Genomic DNA, 24,760 nt, shown 5'->3' with positions numbered 1-24,760 from the left:
GAGGTACACCACATTTAGAAGGGTGATGGAAAATACTATTCTGTCCAATTGTTTGTTCCAAATATTTTTTTAAGATATTGAAATTTTTTTTTGAATGTGAAAAGCCTAAAGATAAATACCCAATTCAATAAACTGAAAGTGATCCTCCCCTTATGTGTGATCCACTTATGACTTCTATTGGCCGGTGGATTCTCTGAGCTCTACCGGTCTAATATTTATTGGGCAAAAAAAATTCAAGGACTCAGGACAACTGATTTATTTTAGCATTTTCTTTTTGATACAAAAGAAGGGAATAAAAAGAATAAAAGCAGTGAAGGTAGCCTCTAGAGGAGGAGCTTTCGTTGCAGCAATCTTGCAAGTTAATGAGAATTCACCCGGGACTCTAGAGCCCCCCAGAGAGGGGAGAGAGGAGGAGATGGGGAGGGGGGGTGGATAAAAACTCTTCCTTTGCAGCTGGCCCTCTCCCTCATTTGTTGCTCCAATAAGCAGTAATTAGGTCCTGAGCTAATGGAGTCAGCTGATCTGCTGTTTTTAGGCTAGACCCAGAGGAATCTCCATGGAAACCCTGCTGGAGTCGTCCCCCCACCTGGATGCTGAGTGCTCCTTTCCGCCACCTGGCTGCCGCCGGGCCCGCTGCTACCTCCTCCTGCCTCTAACCTGCAGCCTGCAGCATGCGCACTGCCCCCGGGATCCCTAAATGGGACAATTCTGTCCGTGACGTCAGCGCCCAGCCGTCTCCACAGAAACTTTTGTCCCATTGGCCAATCAGAGAGCTTGGAAAGGGCCGGGGAAGGGGGGGGCGGGAGGAGAGGGGAGTGGGAGGGGTGGGGGTGAGGGGAGAGGCGAGAGGTTTAGTGTGTGGAGCTGCTCGCGCTCCGCCTGGGCTGTCAGTCCCGGCTCCAGCCGCCGCGAGACCTTCCCGGAGACGCGCGCACACACGGCGCACCCCCTGCACACCGCACGCCCTCGCTCCCTGGCTCACACACACGCACACACTCAGCCTGGCCGAGCAGGAGCCACTGACCATTTTGCAAGTGCCGGGACCAGCTGCGGCGCCCTGGGTACAAACACTCCGCGTTCCCAGTCGGGGCTTTCGTCTTGGAGACCACGACGAGGGGCGAAGGTGGGCTAGGAGGCGGACCCGGCGCTGAGCACCGGTCGGGCCGCCTTGCTGGCAGAGCCGCCTCCCGGGACGGGCGCGGGCCTCCGCAGAGAGTAGAATAAAGAGGAGCGGCCGCAATCGCAGCGCGAGGAGGATGGGAACTCCCCTATTCCAAGCTCTGTAACAAACGGATGGAAATCCTGAATGGAGGAACCGCTGATTTCATTTGCTTGAGAAATCGTCCGGAGGAACTCATATTTGGCTACTCTGAGCGGTGGAGGGGGTGTCCATGACGTGGCAGGGGGAAAATAGACATCCGAAACCTCCCGTGTGAACTGCAAACTGTAACCAAGCAATGGGAAAATGATACCTCGCTATATTCTAATTTCATGCAAAGGGTTTTAAGCATCTGTATCATAAACTTACTTCTATGCCTTGTACCCAGTTCGCCAGAGACCAGAGGAGTCCTGTCTGGGGACCCCATCATTATCCGGGAGACCCGCCGCCAGCGGCCTGCCTTCGTTTACCCACATCCCCCTGGAACGGATATCTGTTTGGGGTACCACAGGCTATCCTATAGAACTATGGCCAAATCTTCGTGAATGCTTTGCTAATTCTGGGACTTAACTCCTGGAACCTACCTCTGGGACTGGAATTTAGCCTAAATGCATCTGAAGAAATGACATTTTATGCCGCTTTAAAAATACCTTAAAAAATTTCCTGTGTAGCAGGATTTGATAGGTTTAACAACATGACAGGTAAGAACTTTCTCTCTTTCTAGTCCCTGAACGCCCCACGCAGGGAAGGCCGAAGCGGAACAGGACCCTGGAGGAAGAAGAGCCCGGGGACCCGGCTGCCCTTCGGGTTCTCAGGCGCTCGGCCGGGCAGCTGCTTTTGAGAGAGGCGCAGCCCTCGCTCCTGGACCGTGGGGCCGGAGGCTGGGGAAGCTTCTGGGGCGCGCGCGGGGAGGCGGCGCTGCGCTTCACCTGCCTGCCCCGGACACAGCCCCGGGCGAGGCGTCGAGGGACCACCCCAAGTCAATAGTGGGTTTTTAATAAACCAAGGAATGGGATTTTAATTATTCAGAACCCAGCTCCTCCGGGCCAGATGCTGTTAGGATGGTCCTACTCCCACAGTATTAAAGAGACCCATTACTAAGAGGACGAGAAAAGCGTCCAAGACATCCGTCGCAATTACGAACGAACCAGAGACTTGGTAGCACAGGGCATTGATCGCTGGTGCCCAACCGACCCTCCTCCCCTCTCCCCATTCCTCCCCCCCGCCCCCCCCCAACCCGAGGCAGGCTCTGGCGGCGGCCGGGACCTCGCGTCCCTACATCGTGGCGGGAGCTGCATTTTTCATGAGCCCGGGGTGAACAGGTGCGAAGTGCGCTGGGAGCATCCGGCCGGCGGCCGGGAGCAGGGAACATGGAGAGTGAGCGCGACATGTACCGCCAGTTCCAGGACTGGTGCCTCAGGACTTACGGGGACTCAGGCAAGACCAAGACGGTGACCCGTAAAAAATACGAGCGGATCGTCCAGCTCCTCAACGGCTGCGAGTCGAGCTCCACGGACAACGCCAAATTTAAATTCTGGGTCAAATCGAAGGGTTTCCAGCTGGGCCAGCCGGACGAGGTCCGCGGGGGCGGCGGCGGCGCAAAGCAAGTGCTCTACGTGCCGGTCAAGACCACGGTGAGTGACTCGCCTTCCTCTGTTATTCGTCTGCCCGAGCAGCCCGGCGGTGGGGGGGCGGGGGGGGGGGGAGAAAGGGGGAGCCGTGAGCCACCGTTGGCTCGTTTGCCCCCACCCTTCTCAACCCCCTCCCCAAGTCTTCCCCAGTTGTGTGAGCCAGGCGCGTTTCCCCCAACGTGGAGTCTTTGTGGTCCTTTATTTTAAAGCGGCAGCGCACCTTCAGAGCGCGCAGCCCTCCTGGCCTCCGGGCTCCCGGACACGCTGCTGGAGCTTCCATCCCCTGGTCGGGCGGCGTCCCGCGTCCTCGGGCTGGGCCATTGTCCCACGTCCTTCGCTGGGCGCCTGGCGCGTGTCCCGCCTTCGCCACTGCTCATAAAGGCCACGCTGGAACCCCAGACGCACGCTCTGATAATAGACGATTCTGATCGATAGTCTACAGTGTCTCCTTATTGGCACAAAGCCCAAACGTGGCGCTGGTCGTGGATGTGGGGTTTTCCCCCGGACACTATCAGGTTTTATTGTTAGACCGCCGCTGTTGCGAGACACCGGGCTGTCCGATCGCCTTGATCACTCCCGGAGATCTTGCCACGACTATTGAGATTGTAGATAAGGTCCTGGAGATTCCTCCTCCTATTGCCCCCATTCCCTTCCTCGCTTCCCCCTTTCACAAATAAAGCCGCAGCTACATGATGAACAACAAAGCGAGATGGGTTTGGGCGCAGTCAAGTGGTGTACGTATTTGTTCCTTGTTCTGGGATGGCTCTAGTCTCATGGCCACAAAGCTCTAAGCCCAGGCGCTGGCATTGAGAGCTCAGTATACCTCAGCCTACTAGGCAGAAGCCTGTGAGGTTGGGGAGCGGCGGCAGCGTCAATTTCCTTTTTAAGGAGATGGGAACTGTGGGCTGCAAGTAGGATTGCAGATCAGATCCGTAAGACCTCTTTCTTCATCATGCTAGGTGGGTACTCGTCTGGAGTAGGGGTGGGGGAGGGTATCTGGCATCCTGTGCATTTTTGCCTCGCTTTCGGGTTTCTTGAGCATTTGCTCCTTTTCCTCCCTTCCTTACTGGCCACTGTTTCTCGTGCAGTATTCCTGGAGGATGCTAGAAACGAGATGCCTTGAAAGCTATTCTTCTCTATCAAACGGAGGTATATTCAATTGGAAATATGTGCATGAAAGGTTTTTCAAAGGATTATTTGGAGGACTCTTTTATGTTTGGAAAGCAGTTTATGGTTTCTTGAGATTAATTAGGGGTAGTTGTTTGAAGGGAGTATATTTCTTTTGAAATTTATATGGAAAATGGGACATGGAAATAAAGGTGAAATGGAAACACACATAAAAGTTCTGCTGTTTTTTAAAAAAATGTGCCATTGTTGGAAGGTTTCTAGAAGGTCGATCTATAAATGCAGCCTTCTCTTTTAACATGTGGCATTGCTAAAGACAATGGTGAGATTGCTTTACTAAGTAATGAGCATGGATGAACTGAGGTTTATTTACATCTGGATGAGCCAGAAGTCTGTCACATAGAATGAAGTGCTTTGATTCATTTTTATTGGGAGTAACATGAAGAACCTGATTTTAAAAAATAACTTACTGTTAGACAAAGTAAATTAGAATTCACAGCATGTGAATATATTTTCCTTTGGGCAATACGGGGCTAATTGATGAATAAAATAATCATTTAAGATATATTTACCTGAATATTATTTAATAATTCTATGTTTTTTCTTTTTAAATTGCTAGCTTGGGAGTTTGTTTTTCTTTTCTTTTTTTTTTTTTTATGTTACACTTAGGCACCTCTGTTTACGTGTCGGATAGCTTCACTTGTGTATTGCTCCAGTGAGTTTATACTTGCATGGATTTGGTTACATCCACTGTATGTATAAACAGGTGTGCCTTTTTAAAACATTAATTCAAAATTCTAACATAAATTCTGTAATGGTTGTAGAGGCGCTAAGATAAACATGGATGCCAGTAATTCAAACCAGCATTCACATGCTCAGATAGCATATTTTCATTGAAAAATTAATGCAGAGTTGTTAAAGAATTGCTGCTAAAACATCTAATATAGAGTAACAACTCCAGGGTTAATGATAAAGTAACACGTGTATCTCTTTTCAGTAAGGATTCCATATAGTTAGGGGAGAAAATGTAATCCTTTAGGTGATGTTCTTGGATAATGGTTTCCCGTGTAGTATTTAAGAGCTCTGATCTTCATTCAGACCCGTTTGGAAATGTTGCAGATGTTTTTAATTCATGAACTCTCCTATTGCTGTTTATGAAATTTTTATGCTGCTCCTGACATAGAATTATAGGCTCCTCCTTCTCTGAGAGACAGCCAATCAACATTTCAATGAGTTAAAAAATAAAGATCCCCTTTTATCATGTGTTTCCCCACATCTCAAAATATTTCTTCCTTAAAAATATGTTGATTTTTCTTTATGATAACAGGAGTGCAGTCACCAGAAAGAGAAAGAATATCTTTTTCTTTTCATTCAAAGGCATATATCGGTTGAAAGAAAGTACTGTATTTGAATGGTATTTTCACATAGACTAAGAATCATGCTAGCTTTTTGAGGCTTGAAGGTTCACAGTTGGCTTTGCTGTCATTGAGAGAGATTTGCGCCTGGTGTTGCAGTAACCCACTGTTGCCGGTAATTAGACATCATTACTACTGCAAAAAGGGAAAGAGAGAAGGGGAGAGGACAGGCTGAGGCTAATTAACTCCTTGTGTTTAATGAAAGAAAGGGAGACTGATAGCAACTGGGAGGTCGGACTAGAAGAGAGCAGACACACCACACAGACTTAACTGAAACAGGACTATCTTTCAGTCTGAAAGAAGCTCGGTTCTACCTCTTGTTTTTCCAAAAGAACATATGTAGCTTTGCAAATACTTTCCCCCCACCCCCGAAGCCTAAACGTAACTGATGATAAAATCAAGCAAGTGACAACTGACTTAAAAATGTGGAATATTGGAGAAGATAAACATGCCCTTTAATATTTGTCCTGGCCATGCCTAAAACTGAGGGGACATATCTGTCACTGTTTAGATTACTGTGTGGCTGAGGAGATACTGTTTGGTCACCAAGCAACAACATCCTGCAACTCAGCCATTTTAGGTCTGGAGTGGGAATGTGTGTGTGCACGTGTGCGCGTACACACACACACATATGTAAGGTTTGTTGAGCATTGCATCTAAGTTCTTTTCCACGCTACCACTATTATTTTTATGTTCCTTCATTAAACGTGTGAGAAATTTACAAGTATGAAATTATGAATAACTTAAAAACAGTTCTGAAAAAGATATAGCAAATGCCTGACATTGATTAGGAAAAAAATGTTTAATCAGTGATCGTTTAAAATTAGCATTACTATGGTTACTCTATTTTATGTCTTTGATAGTTCTAGTTTAGTTTGTTTTTAGAAGCTTTGCATCCTCATTGACATTTTGTTTTCTGGCAACATTAGTTGAAACATCACATTTAAAATGTAAAGCACCAGAGCACATTCTACCACTTGATATTAGGAAAGGTAAACTTAGAAAAGAACCAGAAATTTCATTACAACTTTTCGCTAGTAATATTATTAACGTGTTAACGTGTATTTTTTAAAAAGTTGACTGCATTGTATAAAACATTAGGAAATTCAGTAAACTCACATTTCTATTTTTTTTTCAGTCTTAAGCAAACAAGGTAATGAATATCCAAACTGTAAAATCAAATAATGTGAACAATGCTTTTCTTGACGTGTATTTGTAGGAACAGACACTTTGGCTTAATTTTTTTTTTTTTTACCATTCATGTGTATTTTTTCCCTTTATTTATTCCACTAGGAAACATAAATGAATCTTTCATCCAGAAAAGAAAATGCATTATCTCTAGTTATGTCACATTTAAAAATGATGATTTATTCAGTTCTGCAATCTGTAGCCTCAGATTTCATATTTTCTCTCTGTGTATACTACTAATTGATTATTGTACAGTGATTAGAATGAATATTCATGGACTGGTTCATAACCAGTTACTGTTTTTTTAGTTCTCTGACTATGGTTTTTGGTTATTTTTTATACCACGTCAGAGTGAAGGAAATAGTACATAAGGAGTCTGTATACATTTTCGCTTGGCCTAACCCCATGCCTGAGGCACACATCATATGTATTGGGCCTTGATCTGGAATTTGCTATAGAAATTCTAGAAAACAAATCTGAGGGACATGCCAGTTATACATGATGATACTTTGTAACTCTGACACAGAGACAAATCATAATAGTAGTCACTGAGATATGAGCAATTTTTTGCTTATCTCTTAATACTTCCATACTAGTGGGAATTGCTATTCATGACCAATGCATTTTTTTCTTCATTTAAGTATTTTGGGACACTCTCTACCGTAGGTCTTTTGCGGGGGGAGGGTTAAAGAGATCCCAAGTATGATTCTCAGCATTGTGGTTTATAAGCTGACTTTAGTGGTTCCTTGTGAGTTGTTGGGAGGGATCCATCATCCATGGCAAGTCCCTAGCACAGCGCCTCCTTAAGGCTCTCAGGGAATGTGGGTACCTTTACTAGAGGCCAGTTGGCCGTGTGGATTAAGGGGCAAAGGGCTTGTAGAGATAACCCCTCTGAATTTTAGGAGGAAATCAGACCCTCGTAGTATATGAGGACTATCCCACACTTACTTCCTAAGATACGAGTCCTTGACTTTTCCATTGGTTCTTCCTTGTCTTGCTAGTAACTATAGTGGAGGTGAGGGGCAAGACTCAGCACTCATATATATTCCCTCTAGAAACCTCCTGAGCCAGCGGAGATTCTGCTTGTCAGGATTTTAACTCTAGACTTTCTGCATAGGATAAAGGAAAGATGAGGAAGGAAATCCAGGGATGTGGCAACAGAGCTTCCAAAGTTTCCATCTCCATGTCAAGATCATAAAGACCTTTCACTAATAACTGTTGTATTTGCCAATACTTTTTATATCTAACTGGGAAAATTAAAGTGAATCTAATGTGTTCTAGGTTACGTTTATTTTCATAGTCCTGGGATAACAAGATAAACTTCATGGACGACATGGATGGCAGGAAACATGGTATAGTGGGGTAGGGTATAGATTTTATAACAAGATTTAAATCCTGGATTTGACATTTACTGAACCTGGGAATTAGGGGAAGTTTCTTAACTAAAGACACAGTTTCTTCTTTGTAAATGTACATAATATTACTTGCCTAATTAGTTTGGGATAAGAATTAATAATCATAATTCATACTTCCTAAGCATATAGCATACGTAGCATATGCCTGGCACGTAGTAAATACTAAAAAAACAGAAGCTGTTCTAAGTATTAACAAAGCAAGAACACCATGATGTAATTATAATTTGTGTTCTGGAGTAAAAAATCACACTGTAACAGAGTTAAAATACAAGATACATATATATGTATGTATTAATGTATTTTTCACATATTTATTCTGCCTACTCCATTTTTAGAAAATAAAAATGACTTTGTCTTCTTAAAAGTGATACATTCTCATTATTTCAAAAATCTAAGGGAAAAGGAAAAAAATGCTAAAAATTCATGCTAGTCTCCTGCCCAGATATAACCACCATTAGCTAATTTTGAACATGATTATAGATGTCCCTCTAAACATGTATGCCAAAAGAAGATGAGACATAATGATTGATAGTGATACTGTATATGGACCAGCAAAAGTAATTTTCTGAAACTAGTATGATAATTATATGCTGATTTAGGTAAGAATAAAATATAATATTACCAAAATACAACAAAAGAAAAAGAAATACATGAAATTCAAAAAATTGCTAATAAAGGCTTCTTCACAGAGGTATTTATTCCTGAAATTAATAGAAAAGATTAAGAAAAACATTGAGAGTGAATTACATTTATTTTTTCAACTACAGACTTCAATTTTATACCATATAATTGACTTTCTCCAATCATAGGTAAGAGACAAATGTATTTTCACTTCTCACCTCCTTATTACTTACCTCCCTGTTTATAATCGATATAATTTATATTGATTATAATTGTTATATATCTGATTGTATTATATCAGTTATATTATCTAATTTCTTTTACTCTCAAGGTTTTTTATATTTATGTTATAGTACGTAATTTTCTTCTTACAATTATTGATATTTTCCTTTGCTGTACTTAAATGATTATCATCCATTCTTTTACCTGGTTTTCTTTACTTCTAAATTATTTGATTCATCAGTTGATTAACTGTGATTCCTGATCATCTTTTTTTTTTTTTTTCCTAAAGAAGGGTTCCTGTGTTCTATTCTTTAAGGTTTATATGCAATTGAAAATATTTGTCCTTTGTCTTTGTACCTAAAGAGCAACTTAGCTAGGTGTCATTTTTTCATTTCACTCTTTCCACCAGACATTATAGATATTGTGTTAGCTCTGTTAAAATCTAAGGCAAACCTGTTTTCCAGATTTCATGGATTGTTTACATAGGTATCCTTGAAATTAAATAATTTCACTAAGATATATCTTGAATTCCTTTTCTCACTCTTTCTTTCTCATGAGTAATGGTACTCATGTCCATGGCTTCAGTTGTGTCTCTGTTCTGGGGACTTACTGCACATCTACTGGGGTTCAGATCGGTGTTTTGGGTTTTCTACTAGATGTTTCCATCAAGATATTCCAAAGCCCCTAAAATTAAACAAATTCAAAAATGAATTTTTCTTCTCTCCATTCCCCCATCCTAGGTCCTCCAATCTGACCTCTTTTTAAAAAATTTTTTTTTCCATGGATGGCAACACAATTTGCTTACCTATCCAAGCCAAAAATCTGTGTGATATGCTTGATTTCTCCCTTTTCTTCCCTCCTTATAGTCAGTACTTGACAGAGTACTGTTGATTCTACCAACTAAATATCTCTTGAATTGACCGACCATATTCTTACCACACCATACCATGCAGTATGTCTATTGCTTGATAATTTAGTAATTTTTCCAAAACCTGTTTTGAAGGAAGGGAGTGCACAATGTGTAATACCTCACTGGTGCTCAGTATTAATGGAATAAATGGAAATCACCTCCCAGCCCAATACCACAGATGGGAACTTCTTATTTACCACCACACAACTAGTTTCATAGCCATACTGGGAACTCTTTTAAAAAAAAAAATTATATTTATTTATTTAAATTGTAAAAAACACATAATATATATTTTCCATTTTTACACGTGTAAGTGTATGGTGCAATAGTATATGTACATTCCAGAACTTTTTCATCTTGTAAAACTGAAACTCTATACCCAATAAACAACAATTTCCCTTTTCCCCTTCCCTCCAGCCCCTGGTAACCAACATTCTACTTTCTGTTTCTGTGAATCTGACTACTTTTGATACCTCATATAAGTGGAACTACACAATGTTTGTCTTTTTGTGGTTGATTATCTCACTTAGCATAATGTCCTCAATATTCATCCACGTTAAAGTGTGTGACAGGATTTCCTTCCTTTTAAAGGCTGAATAATATGCTATTGTATGTACTTACCGCATTTTGTTTATTCATCTGTCAATGGACATTGGGTTGCTTCCACCTTTGGCTGTTGAAAATAGTGCTGCTCTGAAAATGAGTGTGTGAAGGGTGTCCCTTCAAGACCCTGCTTTCAATTCTTTTGGATGTATATCCACAAGTGGGATTGCTGGATCACATAGTAGTTCTATTTTTAATTTTTTCAGGAACTTCCATACTGTTTTTCTTAACAGTTATACTATCTTATAGTCCCACCCACAGGGCACAAGGATGGGCTCTTTTTAAGGCTGAGAAACTAGTGACTTTGCTTGTCATCTAGAGCTCTTTAATGAGCATGTTTCTTCTTTAGGCAATAGCAAGTATTGAATGTAACACGATTAATAATAATGTTATAATCTTTACATTTATCAAGTTCTTAATATATATTGGTTAAAGATTGGGCTAATACCTTTAAAAAAATGTCCACTTTAATGTTCACAATAGTCCTACAGTATGAACACTTTTCATTACGTACTTGAGAAAATTGTGGTTTAAGTTAAGATAACTTTCTAAAGTCACACAGCTTCTAAGTGTTAGAGCTGAGATAAGAAACTATTTCAGTGGGATTCCAAAGTCCTTGCTTTGGTCTCCAAACTTTTAAAATAATGCATTCCAATGATTTAAAAAATTAAATATTCCCCCAGTATGTATATTTTTATAAATTACATATAGTTCTGTATCAATACTTAACACATAGCACACGTTCAAAAATATAAATATATAAGGCTGATATTAAATAGATATAAGCATACATTTTAATATTTTTTCTTCATCTCAGTAGGTCATCTCTTGCGTTCCCTGGGGTGTGCATATACCAATTTGGAGGCAATTACTCTAATCCCTAGTACAGTGTTGCCTCACAGTAAATCATTTTGGTTAAGACCTTACACTTCAGCTAAAATATCACCTCCTCTCTTACAGGGCGGGGTGCCTCTGTACTTAATCTACACATGAAAATAGTTTCTTAGCCATTCAAATCCATGACATCCATAAAACAGTTATACACTTTTGCTGTTGGTTTGGTTGAGGTGAGAGTTTATTTCATCAAAGGCAAGTTGAGGAGATGGTACACAATCAAGGATAGCTGAAGTGAGGGTACAGTGGAAGATGAAGTTGGAAAAGTAGGCTGGGGCAAAATCATGGGAAACCTCTACTGCCCTGTTAAAAAGTTTGACCTTCATTCTATAGGGAATGGCAGCTACCAAAAGTATTTGAGCAGGGATGTTATGATTTAGGCCTTATAGGTAGGGACTTGAGGTCTCTCCTTGGTTTATGCTGCAGAATATAAATCAGATGAATAAAGAATAAAAGTTAAATAGTTCCTTTGGTTCAATATATTGTTTGAAATATTATAGTTATAAATAAATGTTATACAGGTATTGAAATCAAATTATCAAGCAGTAAATCAATATAATACAGTAGCTTGATATTTTTGTGTAATTGAATCATGCTGTACAAATTTCAGACTTTATTAATTCCAATAACATATTAAAAATAGGATTTGTGAAATATAAGAAAAAATAGATGTAAAGGCATTTAAAAGGAATATGGATCAAATCATCTTATAATAAACTGGTGTTTTTGTTTTTGGAGTTGAGGAGAAGTAATTTTTGACCTCTTAGTTGTTACTACATCCACAACTACAAAGATTTCCCGGAGAAATCCTTCTAAAAACCCAGGGGAGATCTATACAGAATGCTTATTTAAGCACAGACCTTTTCAAAGTAAAGTTACTGTTTCAAATATTGCTTAGAGTATGGAGTTTTATAGTTTTATAGTTTAAGGCAGTATTCTAAATCCAAGTTGTTTCTTGCTCAGACTTCTGTGATTTTAAATCCACATGCCAATCTCTGCCTCTAAGCATCTTCCCTATGATTCTTCAATTTTAGTATACTGTGGTAGGCAGGATTCTAAGGTAATTCCCAAATGACCCTCACACTTGTTTAATTCCCTTCCCTTTGAGTGTGGGTGGAACCTGTGGATATGATGAGCTATCACTCCCATGATTATGTTATGTTATATGGCACAGTTAGCTTGAAGAAAGGGGGCTCTTTCAGGTGGGTCTGACTTAATCACATTAACCTTTTAAAAGCAGAGGTTTTTTTCCCTGGCTTATAGCAGAAGTAGAGAGTTTCAAAGTCTGAGATGGATTCAATGTAAGGGAGGTTCTCTATTGCTGAGATAGAGGGGGCCATGTGGTTAAGAGCTGAGAGCAACCTCTAGGAGCTGAGAGCATGCTTTGCCAACAGCTAGCAAAACAATGGGGACCTAAGTCCTACAACCACAAGGAATGGATTCTGGCAACAATCGAAGGAAGCTTGGAAGTGGGTCTTTCCCTAGTTGGGCTTCCAAGTAAGAATGCAGCTGTCTGACACTTGATTTCAGCTTTAAGAGAACCTGAGCAGAAGACCCAATTAAAATGTGCAGGATTTTGGACACACAGAAACTGTGAGATAATAAGTCTGTGAAGTGTTAAACCACCCAATTTGCAGTTATGTAGCAAAAGAAAGCTAATACATAATTTTTTGGTCTAAATTTTCCAAAAAGCATTTGCTCAGTTAAAACAACTTTTTAAAAAGCGTATTTGACTAATATTATTTGTGGTTTAAGATACAACTGGGAATAATTTAAATGATATTCTGGCCTAATGCCTAATGTGTTGCCATTTTAATAGTTTTTGATGAGATGGTCCATAATTTAGTGAAATATATAATTTCTAACAGATCATTTAAATATTTAATGATTTATCACATTAGGAATATATATATTCCTAATAATATATATGCATATGTATATATATACACATGTATATTATTTTGATTTTTCTCAATGTTTTTACTTAAAAACTTTTTATTTCATTATCTTCCATCATATATTCCATTATATTTCATTCTGTCTCCTAAATAAAATATGAGGTGGCTTGCAGTTTTAGGTTTTTCATGGGAGGATAGAGATAGAGGAGTGCACATATCAAAAGACATTATTATTCACATAATTATATTAATGTATGTTTAAGTATTCTTGAATATATAGAGAAAAATAACAAAATATAGCATCCATTATCATTTATTAGAAATAACTATTCTATACTTTTATTTTTAAATTATTATTTGTTATAATATTATACCTTATAAAGAAGACCTGCCTAGTATTTGGGGAATAAAATATAGAAAATAACATTAATAGGTATATCTTCTTCTGTTAAGATATTAGCTGGAACTGGTAATTATTTTCCCCTCTCTATGTTGAGAAGAGAAAATCTTTATTTTGATTTTTTTTTCCTTTTTCTCTATCTGAGGTTTATCCAATAGGCTCTTATGTTCCACTCTTCCTAATTTTAATCAAGTATTCATCTGTGCTAGTTATTCTCACAGTTACAGAGCTGTTAGAAAACTGCAAGGTTGAGAAGGAGATTCAGATTATAAGTTCAGGAAGTTGGAAACATCATTTTGGTAATAAGAAAGAATAACTTGTCTTACAGGCAGAGAGTGGGTGTTTTTGTTGTTAGTAGTTATTTTCCTTCCTTTTTAGAAGTTAAAATATGTTTTCAGAAAATATTACTTGAATATTTGGGTCTCATCATTATATATAAAGATAGTAGTCATTGAGATAAGGTTGGCCAATATTTCTGAAATTATTCTTTTTCTTTTGGTTGGATGCCAGTGTGAGGGGGTACAGAGAGGATACTTATAGGTGAACATGTCTGAAGTTTTCAGATGGCTAGAGGGCTTTAGGGGTTTAATCTAGGAACGTGGGGCAAAGCTAAGTGACATATATGAGGATCTAATGTCTAGCTTGGTCATAATAACACCATGCTCTAACCAACTGACCTAACTAGATGCGATTTTCAAATCAAGGCTAGATGGCATTTTGCTTGAAAATATAATAAAAGATCTCTTAATAGAACTTCACTAACTAGTGAATTAACCAAAACTCTCTCTTCCCAGGGTGTGGACAGATTCATTCACAGTAGTCTACCCTGTAGTTACTTATACCTTGTGCACATAAAATTGAGTTGTGTGCATATTACTGGTTATGTTTTTCCCACATCCTTTTTAGTGAATTTCAATTATTATCATAATTGTGATTTAAATATTTCATAAACTGATGAATTGAGTGCATGAACTTAAATTCAGTGCTTTAGAAAGGCTCAAAATAAATGTTAATTGCTAAAAAAACAATTAGGAAAAATAGAGAAAAAAAGAAGAAAACTTAGGTTTCTGCACAGCCTAGATTACTTTACAAGTAATAACTAACTTCTCATTCTACTTTAAAGTAACTGAAACTAGAAGTCATAGACAGTGCATTATTGGGGGGCTTATACACTTGGAATGTCAATCAGTAGACCCATACTTAAAGAAGAGATCTTTGTCTTATCATAAATTTAACAAATAATTATATATTAGCATGTATTAAATGAAAATTTGATATTGAAGTGTGTATATATCATCTTCTCTGCCTTCCAACTTTAACTTTTTTTTTTTTAGTTATCTATTTTATTTTATTTTTTAATTTTGCTTCACAATACTGTGTTAGTTTCTGTTGTACAACAAAGTGAATCAGCCGTATGCATACATATATCCCCATATCTTCTCTCTCTCGCGTCTCCCTCCCACCCTCCCACCCCTCTAGGTCGTCGCAAAGCCCTGAGCTGATCTCCCTGTGATATGAGGCTGCTTCCCAGTAGCTATCTATTTTACGTTTGGTAGTGTATATATGTCGATGCTACTGTCATTTTGCCCCAGCTTCCCCCTCCCCACCCCAAGTCCTTAAGTCCATTCTCTATGTCTGCGTCTTTATTCCTGTCCTTCACTTAACTTTTTCTATGTTAAGTGGACAGCTTCACAAAGGATAACAAGAGCTTTATGCACCAACATAGAAAGTTATAATAAGTGGTGTTTGGTTAGCCATGGACATATGAGTTAAAGATACACATACTGGCAGTGCTAATAAAATAATATACTGTCATGATGACAAAGAACTTAGTGCTTCCTGAAGGTATATCCCTATTATGGAAGAAAATGTTTCCATCCAGATGAGCCAAATGCCCTAACGTAGTCATGTGAGATTATTACGCCCTCTTTAAACCCATATTTAACAAGCTACCTTTTGATTATTTGGGTTCCCACATGACTTGACTAAAGAGAGAATGCACTGGTCCAACTGTTGCTGATGTTGGGAATATTTAAGTTGTATTTCTCAGTATAAGTGAAGTAATTTAATTTTTATACTATAATCTCTTGTCAGTTTTGGTGGAGTTCAGAGCCTCTATATCTAATCAACTTATATACACTGAGGAGATCTCCAAAAGAACGTTGGAGAGCTGTTGAGATGGGAAGGGGAAAATGGGTACTAGGGAGGCAACAAAACAGGGTCCGTTATCCGACTCATTTAGAAATCTTCCTTCTAGGCAATCATTCTGTCTTATTTCCAGTTCCCTTGATGTTCTGGTTGCTCTCTTCTGATTAAATTGCTTTCTAAAATATGGTACTTAGCATACTTTATAGGGTTATAATAATAGTTTAATATAACTTTGAATTGTGCTTTTTTCATTTAAAATTATTAAAATTTCCCCAGTAGTTTTGATAATTATTTTTATGGCTTTACAAATACCTAATCAAGTATCTATACCATAACTATCTTTTGAAAAATTTATTTAAGTAATTTGCCCATTTTTATTTTATTTGATTAAAAGGAAGAGCAACAGAAATTATAAATAGGTTATTTTTCATCTTCTGTAGTCTTTAAAATATATAGGACTCTTGAAAGCAAAAATTATAGCATTGTCTTGTGGGGTTTTAAAATCTATGTAGATGTGATACATATAAATATATATAATATACAAAGGATATTCTCTAACCCAAAGATTTAAATTACACATCAATAAGAGAAAATTATCTGGTAATTCCCCAAGTATTTAAAGATTAGACAACATACTTTTAAGTAATCTATAGGCAAAAGAGGAAATCCCAAAGGAAATTAGAAAATATTTTGAACAGAATGAAAGTGGTAGTGTAGCATATCAAAATTTACAGGATGAACCTAAAGCAAGGCTTTGAGGAAAATTTATGGTGGTAAATGCTTATATTACAAAAGATGAAATGTCTCAAAGTAATACTCTAAGCTTCCACCTAAGGAACTAGATAAAGAAGAGCAAATGAAACCCAATGAAAGCAGAAACTTAATTTTAGTTAATTCCTGATAATCTCAGTAAGTCTAAAGTACCCCTTTGCCTGGGGTTCTGAGGAATGAGGATGGTTCATGTAGTTTCACAGCCTTAGAGTGAGAGGTAGCTGGGCCTTGTTTATCTGATGATGGTAACGGTATCTGCTGAGATGTACATTTCCCCATTCAATTTACTCCTGTCATGTAGATTGGTAATGTGGTTCACTTTGCTTCTGAATATAGGGAATATGCAAATACAGGACTTTCTTAGGTATTTTGTTCTTTTTTTTTTGAATTTTATTTTATTTATCTTTTTATACAACAGGTTCTTATTAGTTATCTATTTTATACATATTAGTGTTCATATGTCAATCCCAATCTCCCAATTCATCCCACCACCACCCCCCACCCTGCTTTCCCCCCTTTGTGTCCATATGTTTGTTCTCTACATCTGTGTCTCTATTTCTGCCTTGCAAACTGGTTCACCTGTACCATTTTTCTAGATTCCACATATATGCGTTAATATACGATATTTGTTTTTCTCTTTCTGACTTGCTTCACTCTGTATGACAGTCTCTAGGTCCACGCATGTCTCTACCAATGACCCAATTTCGTTCCTTTTTATGGCTGAGTAATATTCCATTGTATATATGTACCACATCTTCTTTATCCATTTGTCTATCAATGGGCATTTAGGTTGCTTCCATGACCTGGCTATTGTAAATAGTGCTGCAATGAACATTGCGGTGCATATGTCTTTTTGAATTATGGTTCTCTCTGGGTATATGCCCAGTAGTAGGATTGCTGGGTCATATGGTAGTTATATTTTTAGTTTTTTAAGGAACCTCCATACTGTTCTCCAAAGTGGCTGTATCAGTTTACATTCCCACCAACAGTGCAAAAGGGTTTCGTTTTCTCCACACCCTCTCTGGCATTTGTTGTTTGTAGATTTTCTGATGATGCCCATTCTAACCAGTGTGAGGTGATACCTCATTGTAGTTTTGATTTTCATTTCTCTAATAATCAGTGATGTTGAGAAGTTTTTCATGTGCCTCTTGGCATCTGTATGTCTTCTTTGGAGAAATGTCTCTTTACGTCTTCTGCCCATTTTTTGATTGGGTTTTTTTTTTTTTTAATTTTATTTATTTATGGCTCTGTTGGGTCTTCGTTTCTGTGCGAGGGCTTTCTCTAGTGGCGAGCGGGGGCCACTCTTCATCGCGGTGCGCGGGCCTGTCACAATCACGGCCTGTCTTGTTGCGGAGCACAGGCTGTAGACGCACAGGCTCAGTAATTGTGGCTCACGGGCCCAGTTGCTCCGCGGCATGTGGGATCTTCCCAGTCCAGGGCTCGAACCCGTGTCCCCTGCATTGGCAGGCAGATTCTCAACCACTGCGCCACCAGGGAAGCCCTGTTTGTTTTTTTAATATTGAGCTTCATGAGTGTCTTTCTTGATATGATAGGATGAGTTCAGCTGCTCTCGGGAACTTGTGAGACTGTCTCACACTAATATGCATCGCATTTGGCTGTCTCTGTTCTGTTGCTCACAAACTATGTCAGATGCAGAACAAAATTTAAAAACAAGCCACCCACCTATTATATTTGGCATTTCAGGAATTCCCAAAGCTATCTGGGTTTAGCTTCTCAGAACTCTTAGGCTTAGACTTTAGGGAGGCATAAACAGCAGGGAACTTCTCAGGAACTCATGAATATGCAGCTTACATTTTCCTCTGTGTCTGTCTTCACCCACTGAGAGAATTGTTATCTCACAGGAAGTGTGAAATTGTTTATTACTTTTTCAGCATTTATTCAGGTCTGTTTCTTATGGCATACATATTATGTGATGGGTCTCCAGGCTTTAGGTTTCTAAAGCTCCAAAGCTCAGGCTCTTGCAAGTCCAAGTAAACTTTTGAAACTGAAAATCCAAGACTTGAACTTTTTTAAACAATGTGTGTCATCATCACAAGCTTTCCCCAGGGGAGTCACTATGGATAGCCCTAACAACCCAATTTGGGGAAAGGAACAGGATACACGTAGAAAGTCAAATGGAAGAAATCAGTTAACACTTCAAAAGTTCTAACATATGTTAAGTAAGGAGAGTAAATGATAGCTATTTCACATGGTTATTGTGATGATTAAATGAGTCAATACATATGATTCATGTGTAAGTTTCGGACAACCAAGAATTTAAATATTAATTTTTCCCCTTTTTGTCATCGTCATCTCCTCCTTTTCCCAATAAATACAATGCTGAAGTATCACCTATGCCTAGGGAGAATATAAAGGTGTCTTAGAGTTTATTAATTATATGAAACAATTCAGGAAAATAATATGCTTGAGGAGAAGCTCATGGCTCTAGAATAGAACACAAATGACCAAGGGAAGGGTCGGGACTGATTTTTTCCTTCATCCATTCTTTGTCTTACCTATTATCCAGGATAGAGTTTGACCACAATACATTTTAAAAGTCTCCTCATATAAACCAAATGATTACTTTGAAATATAGTACATATATTCAAAATTATAAAAATCCAAGCATTAGGGAACTACAGAAAACTGAAATGAAAAGTAATTATATAAGACAAGTATTATAAAGAATTTTATTATAAAGATTGTTGTACGGACCAGTGGATTAAAAATGCTTATTGCAGACCACAAGAACTAATCACTGGCTGAGATTATTTTCGATAAAATCTAGAACTCACTCTCAAGAGGTATAGATTCTCCTCTTGTTGCAGAGATCCTGAGAACGAGATCATGTACGGGATTGTGGAGGAATACAGTGTTATATTTGTGTATTATGTATGCACAGATTTAAGTTTTGTTGAGAGCCATTTTAGTTCTCAACAAATAGCATTTTTATTGAGTCGGAACTGTACAGAGTGCAGTCAGATGAGGCAGGATGTAATGAGGAGAGGTATATCCTGTCTATGCTGCCTTATTAGCACTTGTCACATTGTGTTCATTTTTCAAACAAGCAGAAGTTTTTTTTTTCTCTCATTCAAAAAAAGGTCTAAAGGTAGATAGTCAAGGGATGATGTGGCAAAGTCCTGACGTCATAAGGATCAAGGCTCCTATTTTCCTATTTGCCATTTGTAATATAGCTTTCATCCTCACTTGTTGGAGTAGCTCTAGTTCTGCTAGACATGCTGCTTTCCAGGCAGAAAACTGTGTGTGTGTGTGTGTGTGTGTGTGTGTGTGTGTGTTAGAGTGTGAGAAAGAGAGGGAGACACAGAGACAGAGAAAGGATACTGAGACTCCTCCATCTCCCTAATCCCTCTTTTCTTTTCTTTTGCCTTGTATTTTTTTTAAAATTTTTTAATTTTTATTTATTTTTTTATACAGCAGGTTCTTATTAGTCATCAATTTTATACACATCAGTGTATACATGTCAATCCCAATCGCCCAATTCATCACAACACCATCCCCACCGCCCCGCGGCTTTCCCCCCTTGGTGTCCATACGTTTGTTCTCTACATCTGTGTCTCAACTTCTGCCCTACAAACCAGTTCATCTGTACCATTTTTCTAGGTTCCACATACATGCGTTAATATACGATATTTGTTTTTCTCTTTCTGACTTACTTCACTCTGTATGACAGTCTCTAGATCCATGCACGTCTCAACAAATGACCCAATTTCATTCCTTTTTATGGCTGAGTAATATTCCATTGTGTATATGTACCACATCTTCTTTATCCATTCATCTGTCGATGGGCATTTAGGTTGCATACATGACCTGACTGTTGTAAATAGTGCTGCAATGAACATTGGGGTGCATGTGTCTTTTTGAATTACGGTTTTCTCTAGGTATATGCCCAGTAGTGGGATTACTTGATCATATGGTAATTCTATTTTTAGTTTTTTAAGGAACCTCCATACTGTTCTGCATAGTGGCTGTATCAATTTACATTCCCACCAACAGTGCAAGAGGGTTCCCTTTTCTCCACACCCTCTCCAGCATTTGTTGTTTGTAGATTTTCTGATGATGCCCATTCTAACTGGTGTGAGGTGATACCTCATTGTAGTTTTGATTTGCATTTCTCTAATAATTAGTGATGTTGAGCAGCTTTTCATGTGCTTCTTGGCCATCTGTATGTCTTCTTTGGAGAAATGTCTATTTAGGTCTTCTGCCCATTTATGGATTGGGTTGTTTGTTTCTTTAATATTGAGCTGCATGAGCTGTTTATATATTTTGGAGATTAACCCTTTGTCCGTTGATTCCTTTGCAAATATTTTCTCCCATTCTGAGGGTTGTCTTTTTGTCTTGTTTATGGTTTCCTTTGTTGCGCAAAAGCTTTGAAGTTTCATTAGGTCCCATTTGTTTATTTTTGTTTTTATTTCCATTACTCTAGGAGGTGGATCAAAACAGATCTTGCTGTGATTTATGTCAAAGAGTGTTCTTCCTATGTTTTCCTGTAAGAGTTTTATGGTGTCCTGTCTTACATTTAGGTCTCGAATCCATTTTGAGTTTATTTTTGTGTATGGTGTTAGGGAGTGTTCTAATTTCATTCTTTTACATGTAGCTGTACAGTTTTCCCAGCACCACTTATTGAAGAGACTGTCTTTTCTCCATTGTATATCCTTGCCTCTTTTGTCATAGATTAGTTGACCATAGGTGGGTGGGTTTATCTCTGGGCTTTATATCATGTTCCATTGATCTATGTTTCTCTTTTTGTGCCAGTACCATATTGTCCTGATTACTGTAGCTTTGTAGTATAGTCTGAAGTCAGGGAGTCTGATTTCTCCAGCTCCGTTTTTTCCCCTCAAGACTGCTTTGGCTATTCGGGGTCTTTTGTGTCTCCATACAAATTTTAAGATTTTTTGTTCCAGTTCCGTAAAAAATGCCATTGGTAATTTGATAGGGATTGCATTGAATCTGTAGATTGCTTTGCGTAGTATAGCCATTTTCACAATATTGATTCTTCCAATCCCAGAACATGGTATATCTCTCCATCTGCTGGTATCATCTTTAATTTCTTTCATCAGTGTCTTATAGTTTTCTGCATACAGGTCTTTTGTCTCCCTAGGTAGGTTTATTCCTAGGTATTTTATTCTGTTTGTTGCAATGGTAAAAGGGAGTGTTTCCTTAATTTCTCTTTCAGATTTTTCATCATTAGTGTATACGAATGCAAGAGATTTCTGTGCATTAATTTTGTATTCTGCAACTTTACCAAATTCATTGATTGGCTCTAGTAGTTTTCTGGTGCCATTTTTAGGATTCTATATGTATAGTATCATATCATCTGCAAACAGTGACAGTTTTACTTCTTCTTTTCCAATTTGTATTCCTTTTATTTCTTTTTCTTCTCTGATTGCTGTGGCTAAAACCTCCAAAACTATGTTGAATAATAGTGGTGAGAGTGGACATCCTTGTCTCGTTCCTGATCTTAGAGGAAGTGCTTTCAGTTTTTCACCATTGAGAATGATGTTTGCTGTGGGTTTGTCATACATGGCCTTTATTATGTTGAGGTAGGTTCCCTCTATGCCCACTTTCTGGAGAGTTTTTATCATAAATGGGTGTTGAATTTTTTCAAAAGCTTTTTCTGCATCTATTGAGATGATCATATGGTTTTTCTTCTTCAGTTTGTTAGTATGGTGTATCACATTGATTGATTTGTGTATATTGAAGAATCCTTGCTTTCCTGGGATAAATCCCACTTGATCATGGTGTATAATCCTTTTAATGTGTTGTTGGATTCTGTTTGCTAGTATTTTGTTGAGGATTTTTGCATCTATATTCATCAGTGATATTGTCCTGTAGTTTTCTTTCTTTGTGACGTCTTTGTCTGGTTTTGGTATCAGGGTGATGGTGGCCTCGTAGAATGAGTTTGGGAGTTTTCCTTTCTCCGCAATTTTTTGGAAGAGTTTGAGAAGTATCGGTGTTAGCTTTTCTCTAAATGTTTGATAGAATTCACCTGTGAAGCCATCTGGTCCTGGACTTGTTTGTTGGAAGATTTTTAATTACAGTTTCAATTTCATTACTTGTGATCTGTTCATATTTTCTATTTCTTCCTGGTTCAGTCTTGGAAGTTTATACCTTTCTAAGAATTTGTCCATTTCTTCCAGGTTGTCTATTTTATTGGCATAGAGTTGCTTGTAGTAGTCTCTTAGGATGCTTTGTATTTCTGCGGTGTCTGTTGTAACTTCTCCTTTTTCATTTCTGATATTATTGATTTGAGTCCTCTCTCTCTTTTTCTTGATGAGTCTGGCTAATGGTTTATCAGTTTTGTTTATCTTTTCAAAGAACCAGCTTTTAGCTTTATTGATCTTTGCTATTGTTTTCTTTGTTTCTATTTCATTTATTTCTTCTCTGATCTTTAGGATTTCTTTCCTTCTGCTAACTTTGGGTTTTGTTTGTTCTTCTTTCTCTAGTTCCTTTAGGTGTAACGTTAGATTGTTTATTTGAGATTTTTCTTGTTTCTTGAGGTAGGATTGTATTGCTATAAACTTCCCTCTTAGAACTGCTTTTGCTGCATCCCATTGGTTTTGGATCGTCGTGTTTTCATTGTCATTTGTCTCTAGGTATTTTGTGACTTACTCTTTGATTTCTTCAGTGATCTCTTAGTTATTTAGTAACGTATTTAGTAACGCCTCCATGTGTTTGTGTTTTTTACGTTTTTTTCCCTGTAATTCATTTCTAATCTCATAGCGTTGTGGTCAGATAAGATGCTTGATATGATTTCAATTTTCTTAGATTTACTGAGGCTTGATTTGTGACCCAAGATGTGATCTATCCTGGAGAATGTTCCGTGCGCACTTGAGAAGAAAGTGTAATCTGCTGTTTTTGGATGGAATGTCCTATAAATATCAATTAAATCTATCATGTCTATTGTTTCATTCAAAGCTTGTGTTTCCTTATTAATTTTCATTTTGGATGATCTGTCCATTGGTGTAAGTGAGGTGTTAAAGTCCCCCGCTATTATTGTGTTACTGATGATTTCCCCTTTTATAGCTGTTAGCAGTTGCCTTATGTATTGAGGTGCTTCTATGTTGGGTGCATATATATTTATAATTGTTATATCTTTTTCTTGGATTGATCGCTTGATCATTATGTAGTGTCCTTCCTTGTCTCTTGTAACATTCTTTATTTTAAAGTCTATTTTATCTGATATGAGTATTGCTACTCTAGCTTTCTTTTGATTTACATTTGCATGGAATATCTTTTTCCACCCACTCACTTTCAGTCTGTATGTGTCCCTAGATCTGAATTGGGTCTCTTGTAGACAGCATATATATGGGTCTTGTTTTTGTATCCATTCATCAAGCCTGTGTCTTTTGGTTGGAGCATTTAATCCATTCACGTTTAAGGTAATTATCAATATGTGTGTTCCTATGGCCATTTTCTTAATTGTTTTGGGTTTGTTTTTGTAGGTCCTTTTCTTCTCTTGTATTTCCCACTTAGAGAAGTTCCTTTAGCATTTGTTGTAGAGCTGGTTTGGTGGTGCTGAATTCTCTTAGCTTTTGCTTGTCTGTAAAGCTTTTGATTTCTCCATTGAATCTGAATGAGATCCTTGCTGGGTAAATTAATCTTGGTTGTAGGTTCTCCCCTCTCATCACTTTAAGTATATCATGCCACTCCCTTCTGGCTTGTAGCGTTTCTGCTGAGAAATCAACTGTTAACCTTATGGGAGTTCCCTTGTATGTTATTTGTCGTTTTTCCCTTGCTGCTTTCAATAATTTTTCTTTGTCTTTAATTTTTGCCACTTTGATTACTATGTGTCTCAGTGTGTTTCTCCTTGGGTTTATTCTATATGGGACTCGCTGCGCTTCCTGGACTTGGGTGGCTATTTCCTTTCCCATGTTAGGGAAGTTTTCGACTATAATCTCTTCAAATATTTTCTCAGGTCCTTTCTCTCTCTCTTCTCCTTCTGGGACCCCTATAATGCGAATGTTGTTGAGCTTAATGTTGTCCCAGAGGTCTCTTAGGCTGTCTTCATTTCTTTTCATTCTTTTTTCTTTATTCTGTTCCACACAGTGAATTCCACCATTCTGTCTTCCAGGTCACTTATCCGTTCTTCTGCCTCAGTTATTCTGCTATTGATTCCTTCTAGTGTAGTTTTCATTTCAGTTATTGTATTGTTCATCTCTGTTTGTTTGTTTTTTAATTCTTCTAGATCTTTGTTAAACATTTCTTGCATCTTGTCGATCTTTGCCTCCATTCTTTTTCTGAGGTCCTGGATCATCTTCACTATCATTATTCTGAATTGTTTTTCTGGAAGGTTGCCTATCTCCATTTAGTTGTTTTTCTGGGGTTTTATCTTGTTCCTT

The 24,760-nt window shown here is 38.3% G+C and overlaps 1 protein-coding gene across 4 annotated transcripts in view; it reads left to right on the top strand.

Moving 5' to 3' along the window:
* Positions 1–832: 832 nt before the first annotated feature.
* Positions 833–24,760, top strand: part of NOL4 (nucleolar protein 4) — a 409,767-nt gene continuing 385,839 nt past the window's right edge. For 3 of the 4 annotated variants that reach the window (XM_036824082.1, XM_036824088.1, XM_036824083.1), the window contains exon 1: positions 833–2,793. In XM_036824082.1, the coding sequence (XP_036679977.1) occupies positions 2,530–2,793 (264 nt within the window). In that variant the 5' untranslated portion in view covers positions 833–2,529. Of the gene's footprint in view, positions 2,794–3,875; positions 3,940–24,760 lie in introns of those variants that run through there. The other variant, XM_036824085.1, reaches the window with a different exon arrangement.

This window comes from Balaenoptera musculus, chromosome 14, assembly GCF_009873245.2.
Source record: "Balaenoptera musculus isolate JJ_BM4_2016_0621 chromosome 14, mBalMus1.pri.v3, whole genome shotgun sequence".
Taxonomy (NCBI): domain Eukaryota; kingdom Metazoa; phylum Chordata; class Mammalia; order Artiodactyla; family Balaenopteridae; genus Balaenoptera; species Balaenoptera musculus.
Note: the sequence above shows the minus strand (reverse complement) of the source record. Positions and strands in the feature narration are given on the sequence as shown.